The sequence below is a fragment of the Microcaecilia unicolor genome, chromosome 9 (assembly GCF_901765095.1).
Source record: "Microcaecilia unicolor chromosome 9, aMicUni1.1, whole genome shotgun sequence".
In the NCBI taxonomy this organism is placed as follows: Eukaryota; Metazoa; Chordata; class Amphibia; order Gymnophiona; family Siphonopidae; genus Microcaecilia; species Microcaecilia unicolor.
In genome coordinates this window covers 3,249,283-3,268,397 of record NC_044039.1, presented here as the reverse complement: position 1 = coordinate 3,268,397, position 19,115 = coordinate 3,249,283, and the positions used below count along the sequence as shown (strand labels likewise).

The 19,115-nt window shown below is 45.5% G+C and overlaps 1 protein-coding gene across 3 annotated transcripts; it reads left to right on the top strand.

The window, feature by feature from the left end:
- Window positions 1-10,154: 10,154 nt before the first annotated feature.
- Window positions 10,155-18,605, top strand: MGST1 (microsomal glutathione S-transferase 1). 3 transcript variants are annotated; one of them, XM_030215047.1, is made up of 4 exons: window positions 10,155-10,265; window positions 12,256-12,404; window positions 16,096-16,190; window positions 17,846-18,605. In XM_030215047.1, the coding sequence occupies exons 2-4, from the start codon at window positions 12,279-12,281 to the stop codon at window positions 18,090-18,092; spliced, it is 468 nt and encodes a 155-aa protein (XP_030070907.1). In that variant the 5' UTR covers window positions 10,155-10,265; window positions 12,256-12,278; the 3' UTR covers window positions 18,093-18,605. The 3 variants fall into 3 exon arrangements, with proteins under 3 accessions (XP_030070907.1, XP_030070908.1, XP_030070909.1); XM_030215048.1 differs by having other exon boundaries at window positions 10,238-10,321; XM_030215049.1 differs by lacking the exon at window positions 10,155-10,265 and adding an exon at window positions 10,435-10,548.
- Window positions 18,606-19,115: the final 510 nt, after the last annotated feature.

Genomic DNA, 19,115 nt, shown 5'->3' with positions numbered 1-19,115 from the left:
GATTTCAACGCAGGGGGTCCAGCCCGGTGGCAGACGGTCGACGATGGAGGGCGGGTGGGACTGCGGCGCCGGGCCCCCTTTGGAGGCCTGGGCCTGTGGAATTTTGTCCCCCCTGCTCCCCCCCCTCAGCGGCCCTGCTGAGAACCTGGAGAACTGGGATTGAATCCCACTGCAGCAACTTGTGACCCCATGGGCAAGTCACTTACCCCCAGATTCTATAAAGTGCGCCTAGCGTTCCGCGCTGAAATCCAAGCGTAATCTATAACAACGCACATAATTTAATTGGCTTTAAAAGCCAATCAGCATTGTTAACAGCACTTAACAAACAACAATGAACATAATTAGAATTTACACACACAACTCCCTAAGTGTATTCTGTAAAGCACTGCGCCTAACTTTTAAAGCACACAGGCAAAAAGGGGAGTGGTTATGGGTGGGGAAATCAGCGATTCGTGGGTGTTCCAAAATTTACATGCGTTGTTATGGAAAATGGCCCTCTGCACCTAAATCTACGTACTGGGACTTACACCACATTTTTGGTGGTGTAAATGGATGCGCGTTGTCATAGGTACTGGGATATTGAGTAAGCGTATTCTATATACCGCGCCTGAATCTTAGGCAGAAATGTTTTATGCATGAATTTTTTAGGCATCATATATAGAATCTGGCCTTTAACCCTCCATTGTCCCAGGTACAAAACTTAGAACATAAGAACATAAGAGTAGCCATACTGGGTCAGACCAATGGTCCATCTAGCCCAGTATCCTGTTTTCCAAACTGTGGCCAAGCCACGTCACAAGTACCTGGCAGAAATCCAAATTGCAGCAACATCCCATGCTACCAATCCCAGGGCAAGCAGTGGCTTTCCCATGTCCATCTCAATAACAGACTATGGACTTTTCCTCCAGGAACTTGTCCCAACCTTTTTTAAACCCAGGTACTCTAACCACTGTTACTACATCCTCTGGCAAAGAGTTCCAGAGCTTAACTATTCATTGAGTGAAAACAAATATTTCCTCTTATTTGTTTCTAAACTATTTCCATGTAACTTCCTTGAGTGTCCCCTAGTCTTTGTGCTTTTGGAATGAGTAAAAAAACGATTTACTTCTACTTGTTCTACACCACTCAGGATTTTGTAGACCTCACTCATATCTCCCCTCATCCATCTCTTTTCCAAGCTGAAGAGCCCTAACCTCTTTAGCCTTTCCTCATACGAGAGGAGATCCATCCCCTTTATCATTTTGGTCGCTCTTCCCGCCCTCACGGAAACCGGAAGTTACATCAGATGAGGGCGGGACACAGGGAGGGAAGGCCAGAAGAGAGGCAGTCTGCGACTGCCACTTTGCATGCAGGGGGCCCGGAGCCGTGGAGGCAGGCAGGTGAGAACGGGGACTGCAGCGGCGGGGGGAGTGACGGGGGGCGGCCTTGCCCCGGGCCCGGCCTAGTCTCTCGGCGGCCCTGCAGAAAGGCGATATATCAAATCCATGACCCTTTACCCTTTTAATCACAATACTATTGCTCCTGTGACTCTCACCACTGGACTTCCAATGGGTTTCTCGTCATCTTGCCAATTCAAGCCAAATAAGGAAGAGACTGATGAGGGGGGGGGGGGGGGGGGGGGGGGGAAGGGCCTACGTTACTTCAAAAAAGGATAGTAGGAAGGCAAATCATTTCTCTTTTCTGCATCCATAATGAACAAAACATTTTCATTGTTAAAAGTGATTAATTGCCATTTGACACATCCCCAGTTCAATATTTGAACAAAACTACACTAGACCTATTGTTAGCATTTCTGGGTCTCCACAGTAAAGTGACTTAGCTTGGAGAGAACCTTTTGCCTCATTCTAATCTGAACCCAGAATTAAAAGAAGATATTTCTTTCAGACCTCTTGAAAAGGGTCGTGCCCTGGGCAGTCAGTGGCTGAGCTGGGAACAATTTGCAGCAAATACTTATGCCTCGGCCCTTACAGATGGACTGTGGGCAACAGAAATATTAGAAACAGTGGGGGCTACAAACTCTAATTAGTCCTCCTTGGGTTGCTTTTTTTCTCTCCAGGTTCCTTAAACTGCCAGCATGGGCAGGAGAACCTGCGCCCTGCGCAGAGGACAGACCCTGGGGACACAGGCTCTGGCTGTTCAACTTGAAAAGTCAGGATTTGATTTCCAGTCCTTCAGGCCATGGAAACTATTGAGAAGGTTTTAGTGTCACTGCTGAAGTGAAGTCAGTTTTACTATATGGTAAGATGCTTCTGCAGGCAGACGAGGGGCATTGCCATGTTTAATCTTCATGAGGGATCAAGGCTTTTTGACCTGAATTTGATGGGTGTTAATTCGACACTACAATGTAAATTTTCACCCAGTGATTGGGTTCCTTCTCTTGGCAGGATTGGGATAACATGAAAGGTACTTGCAGTGCTGGAAGGTACTCTATAAATGTAACATCTGAGTGACACACAAGAGCATATGGATGAGATGTGAAAACGTACCAGACACGAGGGTTTAATCTTGGTGAATTATTTAAATTAGTGCACTAATAGTTTATTGATGTCACTGGCTCATATTTTTATTTCTAAAAGTTTTGAGTCCTGTCTGTTGTCTTGACTAGACTGTAAACTCTCTGTGGAAGGGACTCTAAACCCTCTGTAAGCTCTCTGTGGAAGGGAATGTAAACTTCTGTAGAAGGGACTGTAAACTCTCTGTGAACTCTCCATGGAAGAGACTGTAAACTCTATGTAAGCTCTGCAGAAGGGACTGTAAGCTCTCTGTGGAAGGGACCATCTTCTATAAATTTAAATTATAAACAGCAGTGGGAATAGCAAAGATTTTCTCCCAGTCTATGTCCATGGGCAAAAACAAACCAACAACAACTGTGAGTCAGGCCATAAGGGGGTAATTATTTAAATATTTTAATATTGCTGAAAATGTCAGGCTAGTGTCTATTTCAAAACTGGCTATTTTGGGGGCGTTGGCTGGTTAAGTGCAAATAGTCAGTCACCGCATAAATGGGACCATCTAAAATCAGTCCTATCTTTATTCGGTAATCCATAGCCAGGTAATTGATGAATATTGTAGCTGGCTTTGAAAACCCAGAAATTCAATGCCAGTGCCCGGACATTGAAATTCTTGGTTTAACGTCGGCGGCAGTCAGCAAAACGCTGATCACTGCCGACTGAATATTGGGCCCTTATAATTTAGGCTCAAGCATTTATGCCAGCCGGAGAGCTAATGAAAGTGTTGACGTAAACGTAAACATAAATGTATTTGAGTTCCGTTCATGCTCCACCCAGACTTCGTCCGCGCTCTGCCTACCTGTAAAATATGTGCTATGTAAGATATACCATATTAACCAAGGAGACATCAAATAATCACCCACTCAAAGTAAATAACAGAAATAAAGATGATATCAAAAGAAATTTATAACAATATTGACTTGACCACTAAAGAACTTATTATGGAATTTTTGATTTTCATATTTTTAAAATCTTTAATTTTTTTTTACTAAATGTTTATGAGGTATTATTTATTTCTTTTGCTAGTGGATAGATATAACCATTTACCCCCCACTTTTTGTAATGTGCATAAAAGAAAATGTTTAATTAAAAAAATAAAACAAATTAAATGGACTAATCTGACCTGTGAAGACAGTGCTATTAAGAAAGGAAACATTATACACCCCTATACCATAACACACTGTACCTTCAGCAACGAAGTCCATAAATATTGAAACAAATACACTCATTTACTTAGATGACCTTTTACTAAGGCGTAGAAGGCCTAACACGGGCCTACCATGTGGTAAAAGGGCAGAACTGCAGGATGCGCGGTATCTTGGCCATCAGCGCACACTATTCCCATGGCAAAAAATATTTTAAATTCTTTGCCATGGGAAGCATATCTGGGGCAGAGAGAAGCCTTGGCGGCGCTAATCGAGTAAAGTGAGAGCACTTACTGCCTCTTAAAAGGAGCGTGCAGCAGGGGCGTAGCCAGACCGGCGGGAGGGGGCACATTTTAGCCCCCCACTGCGCCGCTGACCCCCCACCACCTTTGACCCCCCACCCCTCCCCGTCCCTTTCAACCCCCCTCCCGCCGCTCCCAGGTTCCAACACTTCCCCACCACCGCCAGGTACCTTTGCTGGCGATGGTCCCCAAACCCTGCCAGCCGAAGAACCCCCTTCAGCGCCGGTCTCCGAGTCCTTCGCGTTCACTGATCTGGATTCTGTGAGTCCTGACGTCCTGCATGTTCCTATGTGCAGGACATCAGGACTCATAGAAATAGAATCCGGAGACTGACACTGAAGAGGACTTCGGCTGGCAGGGGTTGGGGACCCTCGTCAGCAAAGGTACCTGATGGCGGTGGCGGGGGAGGGTTGGCAGCGGCGGGAGTGGAGGGTCGAATGTGGAAGGGGAGGGTTGGCGGCAGGGGAGGGGTGAAAGCAGGGGGGCCAGGGCTAAATCTGCAGGGGCCCATGCCCCCGTGGCCCCACCTAGCTACTCCCCTGGCGTGCAGGAAGTGAGGGGGAAGAGAGCAGGGCAGGCAATGCTGCGGCGCTGGAGACTGGTGCTGGACAAGGCTTCAGCTGGTGGGGGTTGGGGACCCCTGCCAGCAAAACCAGGGGCCCGGAGTAAATTTGGGGGGGCCCAGGCCCCCATAGCCCCACATAGCTACGCCACTGCTCATTAGTGCATGGCTATTACCACCAGGAGCTGTTGCCTCCACCTATTTAAGAGGCCGTAAGGGCTCCCACGTTACTCGATCAGCGCAGGCACAGCTTCTCTCTGCCTCAGACACGCTTCCCATGGCAAAAAAATTAAAAATATTTTTTGCCAAGGTATTTGCTGCAGCTTGCAGTTAGTAATTGGGGGAGCGACACGGCGACCGGGGGGGGGGGGGCGGCGATGGGGTGGCAGACCAAAATGTGCTCCCCACCTCGGGCTCTGGTCCCCTCCCACTGCAAGTTCTGGCTACGCCCCTGATAATGAAGAAATTAACATGTGGCCATTAACCCCCCTTCCCCCCCCCAAATGCATCCATTTTACTTATGTGCTAGAAGTGGCTGCAGCACGCGGGAAACCCATGCACAGACAGCAGCAACACCCACTTTTTAACATCACTTACTAAAAGGACCCCTAAATGTTTTATTAAGTTGCCTACTTTTAAAGAGGCAGGACTATGCAAAGTGTTCCTCTCCGTGTGGAAAGGGTGCCACCTCTGCTGGAATTATTCTAAATTCCAGTGTAACCAGAAGTTCTAAAAACCAACAGATTATGCCCACTACCAGCAAGTGGAGGAGTGGCCTAGTGGTTAGGGTGGTGGACTTTGGTCCTGGGGAACTGAGGAACTGAGTTCGATTCCCACTTCAGGCACAGGCAGCTCCTTGTGACTCTGGGCAAGTCACTTAACCCTCCATTGCCCCATGTAAGCCGCATTGAGCCTGCCATGAGTGGGAAAGCACAGGGTACAAATGTAACAAAAATAAAATAGATACTATTGGAGATTCTACATGGAATGTTGCTATTCCACTAGCAACATTCCATGTAGAAGGCTGTAGGACGTCAGACTCACAGAAGCAGAAGCCTGCGCAGCCACATTGGTGATCTGCAAGGGCCGACTTCTACATGGAATGTTGCTAGTGGAATAGCAACATTCCATGTAGAATCTCAAATAGTAGCAACAGTGGAGGAGTGGCCTAGTGGTTAGGGTGGAGGAGGAGTGGCCTAGTGGTTAGGGTGGTGGACTTTGGTCCTAGAGAACTGACAACTGAGTTCAATTCCCACTTCAGGCACAGGCAGCTCCTTGTGACTCTGGGCAAGTCACTTAACCCTCCATTGCCCCATGTAAGCCACATTGAGCCTGCCATAAGTGGGAAAGCGCGGGGTACAAATGTAACAAAAATAAAAAAATATATATCACCAAAGGTGTATACTGGAGTTAACACTGTCATCTTGAAGAGCCTTATTAAAGTAATGCATTTTAATTTCAAAAATTGCGGTTTAAGATGCAAGAAAGATAATGATGATTGATAAAATGTTGAAGTATAAAACTTATAAGCTTTGTAATCTATGTGAGAAGAATGGGAATTAACTCTACCAATCCTTCTTTTGCTTTGCTAATGCACTTTCAGTTAATTGTCATGCAAACTGAACCTTTTAGGATGGAAAGTACCTGCCCCTGCAGCATAGACATTTCTAAAGATGAGCTGGGTTTCAGTTGACTATTTTTCTTAGAACATGTAAAATGACTGACATTCACAGCTGGGCTTTTAAACTCTGTGATAAAACAATACATTTCTCAAAAAGGATGCTGATTTTAGAGGTGTCGGTCCCAAGTGATTACCCTGAATCCTGTGGAGAAAGAGAAGATCCTCAAGTACCAAAAAATGCAGACCCAGACCCAGAAAATGTGGCAGAAAGAAAGGCCCCAGAGCTTGTCTCACTCTCAAGGGGCCCAGTTAAATGAGGGCTGGGCCCGTTCGAGAAGGCTCTGAGCAGGAAGGAGGGAGGGCATGGGTGGGTGGGGGGGATCAGTGTTCTCGGCCGGAGGGCACGAGGGCTGGCGTGATTGGTTGGCTTAAAAGAAGCCGGCCAGCCCTTGAGCCTGATTTTGGCATCTGATTGGTGGAGAGGTTGCCGGGGGGCGGGCAATTGGCTTTGCCCTCCCTTCCGCCCTCACATTGAATTTGAGGGATCGAGGCTTCCTTTGTTGTGTTGTGGAATTTGTTTTTTTTTCAGGTGAATGGCGTTGGAGTTGTCGCAGCGGAAAAAACCCGAGCTACAGGAGCAATGGCTCATGGGGATGAGCCAGGTCATTAAAGGCGGGTCGGGCGACCCGGGGTAAATGTGTGGAGGTCCACACGGGACAGGGATCTTGCTGTTACGGCGGAGCCGGGAAGAGGAAGAGTTGCGGTGACAACAGGAAGCGGAAGTTGCTGCTTTGCTATCATGGCGAGTGGCGGGGGGGGGGCAGCTGTTGATGTTATGCTTTAACAACTGTAGCTCGGGGGTGGGGTTATCCTTTACTGATGTTAATTGAAAGTTTAAATGTTAATAATTCAAGCTGCGACCTATGGTTATCCCACAATTGTGTGCAGAAGAGTTATTGAGTGATGAGGTATGGGGGAAGCAAAGGTAATTGGAGGGGGGTGGGGTATGCCGGGTCAAACGGATCCCGGCTCCAAGGATTAAGATACCGACAAATTTCCCATTGTTTTGGGAACCACAGGCTTGATGCAAAGGACTTTTCACGTGCACCTCAACAGGTAGGTTTTCTATTCTTGTTACATATTATGGCCTCAGAAGCTCTCTTTGGAACAATGCAAGTTCCACATTGAGGATCAGAAGCAAATTTGAGAGACTGAGATCATAGTCCACATCACATGCCTTGGCTTGGCTTAGGAATGAGGTTCATTATTATTTATTTATTGCATTTGTATCCCACCTCTTTGCAGGCTCAATGTGGCTTACAATACATCATGGATACTGGAAATAAGAAGAGAATATACATTTGGTTTTGCAGAAGGATTTTGGGTTGCATGGTAGTGGAATACATGATAGACATTATAAGACATTTTTTTGGATATATTTGGAGATTTTTACATGTGTTATTCTTTGTGGTATATCTTGTCAAAGAGATAAGTCTTCAGTAGTTTGTGGAAGTTGGTCAGTTCATAGATCGCTTTCAGGTTGCGTGGCAACACGTTCCAGAGTTGCGTGCTCATATAGGGAAAAATAGATGCGTGCATTAATTTGTATTTTAGACCTTTACAGTTGGGAAAATGGAGATTAAGGAATGTGCGAGAAGATTTTTTTGCATTCCTTGATGGTAGGTCTATTAGGTCTGACATGTATGCTGGGGTATCACCATGGATGATTTTATGAACTAGGGTACATACTTTGAACGTGATGCGTTCTTTAAGTGGGAGCCAGTGTAGTTTCTCTCGTAGGGGTTTCGCACTTTCATAGTTTGATTTTCCGAATATTAGTCTGGCTGCCGTGTTCTGGGCTGTCTGGAGGTTTTTGAGTATTTGCTCTTTGCAGCCGGCGTAGAGTGAGTTGCAATAGTCCAGATGACTGAGTACCAATGATTGTACCAGATGGTCATGGAAAGTACAAAAAATGAACTCATCTAGACATTGCCCCGATCAAACATACTTTAATTACTAGTCCAGTATCATCATACTGCATGTCTCTTTGCTATGCTAAACAGTGAGCTAAACCAGCTCAACATCCATGGAGCAGGCTCAGTTTCAGAATTTCCAGCTCTTTACTAAACAAGGATCTTACTGTAGATAGTTACATAAGAATAGTCATACTGGGTCAGACCAATGGTCTGTGTAGCCCAGTATCCTGCTTCCAGCAGTGGCCAATCCAAGTCGCAAGTACCTGGCAGAAACCCAATTAGTAGCACCAATCCCGGAGCAAGCAGTAACTTCCCCCATGTCCATGTCAATGATTGACTTTTCCTCCAGGAACTTGCCCAAACCCTTTTTAAACCCAGATACACTAACCACCATTACCACTTCCTCTGGCAACGAGTTCCAGAGCTTACCTGTTTTTTGAGTGAAAAAAAATACTTCCTCTTATTTGTTTTAAAAGTATTTCCATGCAATTTCATTGAGTGTCCCCTGGGTCTTTGTACTTTTTGAATGAGTGAAAAATCGATTCACCTCCACTCGTTCCACATCACTCAAGATTTTGTAGAACTCAATCGTACTCCTCCTCAGCCGTCTCTTTTCCAAGGTGAAGAGCCCTAACCTCTTTAGCTTTTCTTCATATGGGAGCAGTTCCATCCCCTCTATCATTTTGGTCGCTCTTCTTTAGCTGAAACCCAAGATTACGTCTAGGTGGGAGCTGTGTCATGCATTCTCTGATGCTTGTGCTAGTATTTTGTAAGGAAAAGGAGCTGCCTGGATACCACAACCAGCGACTCTAGGGGCACCTGTTACCGAATTCTCCGCTTAGCAGGTATCAGCTTGAGAGAGGCTGAAGGTATCTATGGGTAGACCATGTGAAAAGAAGCTTAGGTGCCTATGTGCGAATGAATAAACAGTGCAAATCTTGGCTCGGTATATCTTTCGGATCAGAAGTACTTGTGCCTGGGGGTAATTTATAAGCTACATTTTACATGGGTATACTGGCATACATATGTGAAAATGTCTTTAATTATTTATTTTTAAAACTTATATACTGCCTAAACCTAAGCGGCTCTCAAAATGCAAATATATCTTGAAATCATGAACAAGACCTAAAATTACACAGAAATAGCACTACGGTACCTTGACCTCTCAGTTCAAACAAAAACAGAACATAATGCCACCTCTATACAACAGCATACTACTACTACTACTTAACATTTCTAGAGCGCTACTAGGGTTACGCAGCGCTGTACAAATTAACAAAGAAGGACGGTCCCTGCTCAAAGGAGCTTACAATCTAAAGGGCGAAATGTCAAGTTGGGGCAGTCAAGATTGCCTGAATAGAGGTGTAGTGGTTAGGTGCCGAAGGCGACATTGAAGAGGTGGGCTTTGAGCAAGGCTTTGAAAATGGGCAGGGAGGGGGCCTGGCGTATGGGCTCAGGGAGTCCGTTCCTCGCATGGGGTGAGGCGAGGCAGAAAGGGCGAAGCCTGGAGTTGGCGGTGGTGGAGAAGGGTACTGAAAGGAGGGATTTGTCCTGAGAGTGGAGGTTACGGGTAGGAACGTAAGGGGAGATGAGGGTTGAGAGGTAAGGAGGGGCTGCAGATCGAGTGCATTTGTAGGTTAGAAGCAGAAGCTCACATAAAGTCTCCAGAGATGTTCAAGTGCACCAGCAGCACAAAAGCCAGAATGAACTAGACCTTAACAACTCCAAAGAGAATCTCATTGCTGCCTCTGATCTTAGTCGTCTTCCTGTTAACGCCTCCTTTAAACACAAGTGCACAACCTGATCTACAAAACAGACCTTAAAATTGCATTCTGTGTTGGACTTCAGTTCTGGAAACAGCTGCAACAAGTTCTTTGTTATTAAATGTGGGATCACAGTTGGAAAAAGAACATAAGGGCAAGAGAAGGAAGGACGTGTAAATGCTCATTTCAGCACTGCGCCTTGCCTTGACTACGGCTGCAGCTGCGCCACTTTTAGGGCGGTGAACGCCTGGGCTCAGGCATTGGGCGAGGATTAAGCAAAGCCCCGGGAAAAAGAGGAGGAGCCCTGGAAGGACTTTGCACGAGACTTTCTCTCTCTCACTCACTCCCAGGCGAGCACAGTCCAGGAGCAGATTTGCACGGTGCAGGTGGGCGCAGGCTGGGTTTTTTCATTTGGTACCTTCCCCCTCATTTCTCGTAGGCTGTCAGAGAGTCCCGGACAGTGGGGTGGGAGGGAAATGGTGCCTCGGGGCTTTTACTCCTTCCCTTTGCACTGCTTCTGTGCTTTGCCTGTATCGCACGAAGGGGGGAGTAAAGGACTTTGAATCCAGGTTGCAGGGCTGAAACCTTTGCTCCCGGTGGAGTCGGCACTCGGCAGATTATCCTCACCCCCCACCCCAGAAAGTGTTTCGGTCTGGAATTAAAAGAAAGGTGACTGGGGCCTGGGCTCGCTGTGTTTGCGCGCTTTAAAAGTTTGAGTTAATAGCAGGTTCGCTGGAAAATAAAGCGCAGTGCGGGTAGCGAGGGCGTTACCCACGGTGCTTATAAGAAACTTTTTGCTAGAAGCTGTGGCTGGCAGGGATCAGAACTTTCCCTAAAATCTTTTACCTCCATGTGTGTGTTGAAAGTACACTTGTGCCTTTGAGGCCAGGCTGCCCAGTAAGTCTCTGTGTGTGCTTAAATTGTTTTAATGCTATTATTGTAATCAGCTCAGATTTGGTTATGGAGTGGGGTAACAATTGGAACGTGCTATGGGGGGGGGGGGGGGGGGGCAGGATTTTGGGTGGTTTTGAAAACTGGTACTGAGTGACTACAGCCCCTCTCCCAAACCCCATCCTCAGAAGCTGTTTTTTTTGGGGGGGGGAGGGGAGGTGGGGTGTTGTGTTGGTCTGGGCTCTCTTACAGTGATTCTGAGATCTGTCAGCCTTTTATAGTCGCCCCCCACCAAACCATTTATTGCACTGACACTCCTTGATCAAGGTTCTTCCTGGAACCCTGCAATCCTGGAGGCTAAAGCCGGCCATTTGTGGTTTGATTATAGACTCCTTCTCCCTACCACTGTGGGTGCCCCCTCTGCAGTGTTATACTTCCTGGCAATCAAATCCAAATCCCATAGGTCTCCTGGATCAACTCCTGCATTGGTTTTATTTCATTCCACTTATGGCTCTATAGTGTATTTTGATTATTTTGCCAAATTTTGGAAGACCTATTCTAGAATGGTAAATTGGCTTTCAAATAGGACCTTGGGATTTGAACCCCATCCCTTATAGTGCAGTAGTCTATTCCCAGAGGGCTGCCAAATTTTCAGGATATCCCTGGTGAATATGCATGACACTGTATATACTTTCTCCACTGTATATACATTTCTCTCATGAATATTCATTAGGAACACATTAGGAGCCCTCAGGAGTAATAAAAAGGCCCTGTAGAAAAGCAGACTACCCTGAGTTTACTGTCCATTGTACATTTCATCCTGATTCTCAGCTCCATCACTTGCTGTGTTATCGCTTACCCTCCTTGTCCTCAGACTTAGCTGATGACACAGACACCAGCAAGACTCATTTGCATGGATGTTTTTGTTACATTTGTACCCGCGTTTTCCCACTCATGGCAGGCTCAATGCGGCTTACATGGGGCAATGGAGGGTTAAGTGACTTGCCCAGAGTCACAAGGAGCTGCCTGTGCCTGAAGTGGGAATCGAACTCGGTTCCTCAGGACCAAAGTCCACCACCCTAACCACTAGGCCACTCCTCCACTTGGATGTGGATGATTTTGCCCTGATGATGACAAGGTCCCAGCTTCTCTATTGAGGACATATGTTGGAGATGGTTTCTCATCAATACAGAACCCAGGCCTGACCACAGTCCTGAGTTTATGTTCTGCTGGGTGGTTTAAACCTTCAGGACATAAAAATTCCCCCTTTTTTTTTTTTTTTAAATAACAAAGCTGCTGTAATGTGACGCTATTTCCTTCAACATCACCTGTGCCACAAATGTAAACGTTTACTTATGCACTTACAAGATGGGGGAGACATTGGGCAAAGAGAACCTTGGCTTGCTATTTATATATTTAGAAAAAGTCCTTACTGGCCACACTATCTCAGTGACCTTCATCATCTTATCCATTTACTGCTCTTAGGACTTGAAGTGAACACGCAAGACATGGCTGAACAAACCAAGTTAATGGAGAATGAAGTATTCTTGGCCTACGTCACCTACTCAACCATCGTGCTACTGAAAATGATGCTGATGAGTTCAGTCACAGCGTACTTCCGCTTAACAAGAAAGGTAAGATAACAAGGCTGCTGGGATGTACCATGACTGACCATCTCAAAACTGTGGTGTCCCATTTGTTCTGGGGGGCGAAGTGAATCTAGTTGAATAGAACTGGCATATATTGAATGGTGCTTGCTTAACCTGCTTAGGGATAGATGTGGTAATTGATGGCTGCTGTGGATGGAGCTTGCCAGTCGAGTGTCTGAGATGTAAGGAGGCTATTGGTTAGCCTTGTTTGGGTTGGCATTGGCCCTGCTCCATTTCAGTTCTTGGCTCCAGCCATATATCCCAGGGCGAGCTGTCTGCCCTTAAAGCTGCGGGTGGGAGTGATGCACCGGAATGGTATTTCACTGTGTCTGAATGAGGTAAAAGATATTACCTTTCAGAAGCATTAGGGAAGGGAAATAATTTTTGATTTAGTTTATATCTTTCTCAGTAGTTCAAGGTGAGTTAAGAGATTTACCCAAGATCACAAAATGTTGCTATTCCTCCACTCTGCTAGTAGGTGTCCGTCTTTCATTTTTCTTTTCATGATATTTTCTCAGTCACCATTTGATGCCCTTTTGCTCATGTTCCAGATGTTATTGTTTTATATTTTGTAATTGTCTTTGTGTTGTTTGTTTTATAACTTTTTAACATTAATCATTCTATAGCCTTTCTGACCCCATGTGCAATTTTCTTTAAATCAGCCCCCTTATTCTCTAATTCCTCTTATTCTCTTACCTATCTATATGTTCCATATTTGCATCTACCCTACACTGTCTATGAAATTGTTTTATTACGTATTGTGTTGACATTGTAATATACTATGCCATACTTTATATTGTTTGAATATTTTTACTGCAGTAATTGTCTTTTATTTATTGTGAACATTTATATCCCACATAATCCCACCAAGGCAGGCTCTATGTGGCTTACAACGTTGAAGGAAGAGTACAATACAATAAGTCATATGCAAGATGGAGTAAAGAGTATAGGAGGGGAAGAGAGGGGGTCAACGGGAGAGGAATGAGGGAATGCAGGGGATCAAGCAGGAGCGGAGTAAGAACGATTACACAGGTAAGTCTTTAGAGATTTCTTGAATAGGCTGTGTTCGGCTGTCTCCTTTAACGGTGATGGTAGAGCGTTCCAGAAACGAGGGCATGTGTAGCTGAACGACGAGGCGAAGAGCAGCTTATATCTCAAGTTCCTGCAGTTAGGAAAGTGGAGAGTCAAATAGGTGCAGGAGGACTTCACGAAATTCCTGGGCGGGAGGTCAATAAGGCTAAACATATAGGTTGGTGCCTCCCCGTAGACAATTTTGTGGACGAGAACACAGACTTTGTGTTTGACTTATTCTGGTACACTGCCTTGAGTGAATTCCTTTAAAAAGGCAGTAAATAAATCCTAATAAATATAGCCTAATGCAGAAGAGAAAGTGTATATATTTAAATAAATCTGTGACCGTGTTAGGCACCAGTTTTTCTTGAAACTATAGTCTGGATTTCAGGGTTCACTTCCATGGATGAACTATCTAGAAACAGAGAAAAAAGGCAGATAAAGACCATGTGGCCTATGCAATTGGCCCAGCCATCCCATCTACCTTCTCTTCCTTTCCCCTTAGAGATCCTATATACTTGTCCCAAGCTTTCTTGACTTTAGATACAGTTTTTAACTCCATATAGTCTTTGTATCTGGCTTCAAAGAGGAATACTTTACAGATCAGGCATATGTGTGTATACCTGTGCGCCATCTGTCTGCTGTTTGTGACTGCCCCAGTAGCAAAAGGCTGAGGGTACCACCTTCTCCACCTCTGGCTCAATTCCTGGATGGCTGGACAGAGACAGCTTCAGTACCTTGAGAACAAGGCCAGTGCTGAGAAGTGGCAAGGACAACTCAAAATCAAGTATACATATGTAGTATCACATGATACCTTATACTGAGTTTATCTTGTTGGGCAGACTGGATGGAGCGGACAGGGCTTTATCTGCCGTCATCTACTATGTTTCTATGTTTCTTTCTGCACCTGTGCGAATGGGTCTCTATAGCAGCTTCTAAGTCCTGTGTTCTGTCTGGATTTCTTCTCATCTAGCCCAGGGTTCCCTCTAAGCTGTGCACTCGTGTGGGTGTCACCACCTTAAATATTACTTTACTAGTAAAAAAGGCCCGTTTCTGTCAGAAATGAAACGGGCGCTAGCAAGGTTTTCCTCTGAGAGTGTGTTTGAGAGAGATGGAGAGTGTGACAGTGTATGTGGTAGACAGAGAGTGAGTGAGTGAGTGTGAGTGTGCACCACCCTCACCCTTCCCTTTATGGTCTGAGGCCCCCCTTCCACCACCACCTTTTTGGTCTTAGGACCCCCCCCCCCCCCCCCCATCCCCTCCCTCCAACCACCCCTGTCCAGCGATCCTCCTCTCCCCCCTTGCAGCCACCCGTGTCCAGCGACCCTGCTTTCTCACCTGCCCCTCCTTCATCCACCCAGGTTGTGTAACGAAATCTTCGGGGCAGGCAGGAAAGATCCACGGTCCTGCCCGCTGCTGGCGCTCCCCCGCTGCCGGATCGCTGTTCAAAATGGCCGCCGAGACTTCTGCTGAAGTCTTGGAGGCCGCCCTTGTAAGTATCGGTGGCCATTTTGAACAGTGATCTGGCAGCGGGGGAGCGCCAGCAGGACCGTGGAGCTTTCGTGCCTGCCCCGAAGATTTCGTTACACAACCTGGGTGGATGAAGGAGGGGCAGGTGAGAAAGCAGGGTCGCTGGACACGGGTGGCTGGAGGGGGGGCAGGGGGAGAGGAGGGTCGCCGCTGGACATGGGTGGCTGCAGGGGGGGGAGGGGAGGGTCGCAGGACTTGGGTGTCTGGAGAGGGGGCAGGGGAGAGGAGGGTAGTTGTTTGATGCTCCACTCCCTGCCACTTGGAATCAGCTGTTAGTGACGTCAGCCTGGCTACGGAGCCTAGCTCAAGAAGGAGGCACGGACATAGGCAGTTCCCGATTAAAACGTTGGTGGTGAGAATTACTATATAGGATCTTACTGTACAATATTTGATTTTCCACTTCACCAAAAAAGCCTGAAGTGAATTACAAATAAAATTCATATACAACAGACAAATTCAAATAAAATGTCTCCCTTAAATCCCCAACAATGCAGTCATTCCTAATCCTTCCCTATAAACACATCCTATAAAACCAGGCTGTTAAACGTTTCTTAAATGCACCTGACGACGTTCCAAAAGCAAAGCATTTAGAAGCCTGGTGTGTTCGCAGCTTTCTTCTTCTCCTCCATGTTCTGTCATTTTCTGACCACAGTACTGAGAAACGAGTTTGTTCTCTCTCCTCCAGGCCTCCACCTTCGTGGCTCTGGTGGTAGTATCTGCAGTGGGCCTTGATCTTGGGTTTGCTCCTTCTGCGAACATGGGGTTCCGGAAAGGAGAGGGATTGAAACAAGTTTCTTATTTTGTTTTTTTCCCCCCTTTAGGGCTTTATTTAGAAAGCATTTCTTCAGAAGGCTGGTTACCTGTTTAGCTATGACCTCTTTGTGGTATTCTTACTTTTTTTCTTGTACCAGTGTTTTGCTTTTTTTTTTTTTTTCCCTGCTGTAACTGTACTTCTTGTTCTATGGGGTTTTTTTTTAACGTAATCTTATTAACTTCTTTCATCTGTGTGCCAGTAAAAGGCGGTATAGCAAATGAAAGTAAAGGAAACTCAACTCGACTCATCCCTTTCGTCTAGGTGTTTGCCAATCCGGAAGACGCTACTTTGCACGCTACAGGTGAAGGTGTTAAGAAATATGTGCGGATTGATGAAGGTGTTGAGCGAGTGCGCAGGTAGGAAAGTAAAACTTCTTAATTACACAAGTTGCAGGTCCCGAAGTGGGACTGGTAAAAGCTGGATTCGTTTCGATGTCTTACTTATTTGCGTTAATCCTGCCATGCTAGGATCTTTACGCATTCAAGGAAAATGACCACCAGGGAATGGTGCCATCTTGCTTTGGATAGCAAATTTGATGGCCAGAGTGGCAGCTGCCATGCAGTATGTGGCCTGCTGGAATGTGCAGTGATATTAGAAATACATATGCTACCCATGGTATCACGTACTGCAAAAGCCCCTAAATCCTGGTAAAATCCCTGAGAGAAAACCATCTTCATTTACTTTCAATGGTCACATATTCTTTATTACAGCTTTGAGTGAATGAGTGAAGTGTTAGCTCGTGTGTTTTAGCATTTAAACTGAAGGGAATGGGGCTTGATATACCCACCTTTCTGTGTTTTTTTGCAACTACACTCAAAGCGGTTTACATAGTATATACAGGTACTTATTTGTACCTGGGGTAATGGAGGGTTAAGTGAGTTGCCCAGAGTCACAAGGAGCCGCAGTGGGAAATTAACTAACCTTTTATATTGTATGATCACAATACACTTTTTAAAATCAAAATACAGCCCTAATTACAAGTTATAATAAAGGGATGGGCAGAGGTAGAGGGGATAATGTTGCATTATGCGGTGCCACTGAATTTCCCCCTCCATCTAAGGCTCCAAGTAAGAAATGTGACCATAAAACTGCATCCTAACCCTGCCATGACTTCTGTCTGTGTGTCGAGTGTGACTTTTATTTGATTTAAAACAATCTAGAGAGAGTGTGGAAATCGGTGTCGTCCCTGTTCATTCAGGATCATTATCCATTAAATCCTGCTTCAGCTCTTACTCCCTGGATAAGAAGCAGAATTTTTGGATAGTTGGTTCCAGAAGGTGGTCTCTTCTTTCCAGTCTCCCGACCATATTTATCCCCATTGTATAGCCAGGATGAGATTCTTCCCAAGGCTTCTGGTTAGTTAAAATAAACAGAGAGAGGTGACTGCAATACAATTTAATAGTACACACTAAGATTAAGATCAATAGAAAGTGAAAAGAAATAGATTAAGAATAGGCCATCCTGGGTCAGACCAAAGGTTCATCAAGCCCAGTATCCTGCTTCCAATCCAGGTCACAAGTATCTGGCGGAATCCCCGAGAGCATCAAAATTCTACGCTACCTAACCTCAGGATAAGTAATCCTTTCCGTCCGTGAAAAACAGGAGTTCCAAATCAATCTGGTAACGTTCTTTTTGTTTTTCAAAGTGTTAAGATCGGGAATAATGTTCCTCTTGAACTTCGTCAAATCACATCATATTTGCATTTCCAAGTGGCACTTAAAATGTTTTTATTTTTAAATCGAAAATCATACACTGATGTGCAGATGTTGAAACGTAATTGAACATTTTCTATGAAAATTGTAAGGAACGATAATTTTATCGTATATTCCTTCTAATGTGGAGTTACCTTGTAAATGTAATCCGCTTTGCGTCCTTTGGGTGAAGGCGAATAGAAGTCATGCAATACCATCCAGTCAAAGCTAAGTTTATTGGAAAACTGTTAAAAGTATTAGATTTATAATTTGTTTTTTATTTTTGACCCCTCCCTTCTTACACATCATGTATTCTGTAGATGCCACCAGAATGACCTGGAGAACATTGTACCCTTCATTGGCATCGGTCTGCTGTATGCGTTCAGCAGCCCTGATTTGTTTATGGCGTTGATGCATTTCAGAATCTTCACAGCAAGCAGAATCTATCACACCATCGCTTACCTGACACCCCTTCCACAGCCTAACAGAGGACTGAGTTGGATGATTGGGTATGGAGTAACCTTCTCAATGGCCTACACGGTGCTGAAAAATGTCTGGTACCTGTAGGTCCTGAGAGGCTGTTTCCTGCGGAATCACTGTTTGTTCATGTGTTGTGTCATCAGAAGGGCCTCAGACGCCAAACCCTTGTTCAGTAATTTTATGCTACTAATACTTAGGGGTGATTATATCTTTTGTTCTCTTTACCTCTTTCTGGTAAGTTGCATAATAAAGAGGATGGAAAACTGCATTTTCGAATGTTTAGATTTGAAAGACTGTTGCTAGTGTAAATTCTGAATTGGGCTGGGACACAGTACCAAAAACGAATCTTTTCCTCTTCTTTCACTATTTCTTTAGCCCTGATGTGGGTTCTGTGTTGGGGAGGGGAGGGGAACATCCAGAGTCCAGTTATAAAGTGTGTTGCACTTCTTTTGTATTCAATGATAGATTTGAATGGAGTTCCAGGATAACTTTACTGTGAAAAATAATGCAATAATATTGTAACGGTGGGAATGAGTAAACTGCTTGGATGGAAATTAATGGTGTTATCAAGAAACAAATAAACACAGCAGCAAACAGGAACTGGAGCACGGATCTGTCTGTGATCCTGAGTAGTGTTTTTCTGGCGCTCTGCGCGTACCATGAGGCTTCTGCAAGAGGTTGCGACAGACATTTTTACGCTGGTTGTTGCAATAGGCAGTAGCAAGTGGGCATAGGTCCTGCCCAGAGCATTCCCACTGGATTACCAGGTAGTTCCTATTCGGCCTGGGAAGACCTATGGGGGTGGGTGGGCCTGGGAGAACTTCAAATACATGCAAGGTGGGGGGGGGGGGGGGGGGGAGAGGAGAGGGAGGGGGCAGCAGGACAGCAATGTTCCGTAACCAGGAAGCTAACCAGGCACCGATCAATATTCAGACCAGAGCCCGGTTAGCTTTTTTGCTAAATTTAGGACAGCCTTTTTGCTGTCCTAACTTTAGTCACTTACCCTAATCGGTTAATGGTCTGAATATTGCCACTAGCCAGTTAAGTCCCAGGTCTGCCCATGCTCCACCCATGGATCACCCTAGCACTGACTGGACAGTGCAAGGACGG

Bases quoted from the DNA above. Each gene is read 5' to 3' on its own strand.
- MGST1 (XM_030215047.1), top strand. From the start codon at position 12,279: ATGGCTGAACAAACCAAGTTAATGGAGAATGAAGTATTCTTGGCCTAC. The intron at 12,405-16,095 runs GTAAGATAACAA...CCTTTCGTCTAG, and splicing joins ACTTCCGCTTAACAAGAAAG to GTGTTTGCCAATCCGGAAGA. The intron at 16,191-17,845 runs GTAGGAAAGTAA...TGTATTCTGTAG, and splicing joins GGTGTTGAGCGAGTGCGCAG to ATGCCACCAGAATGACCTGG.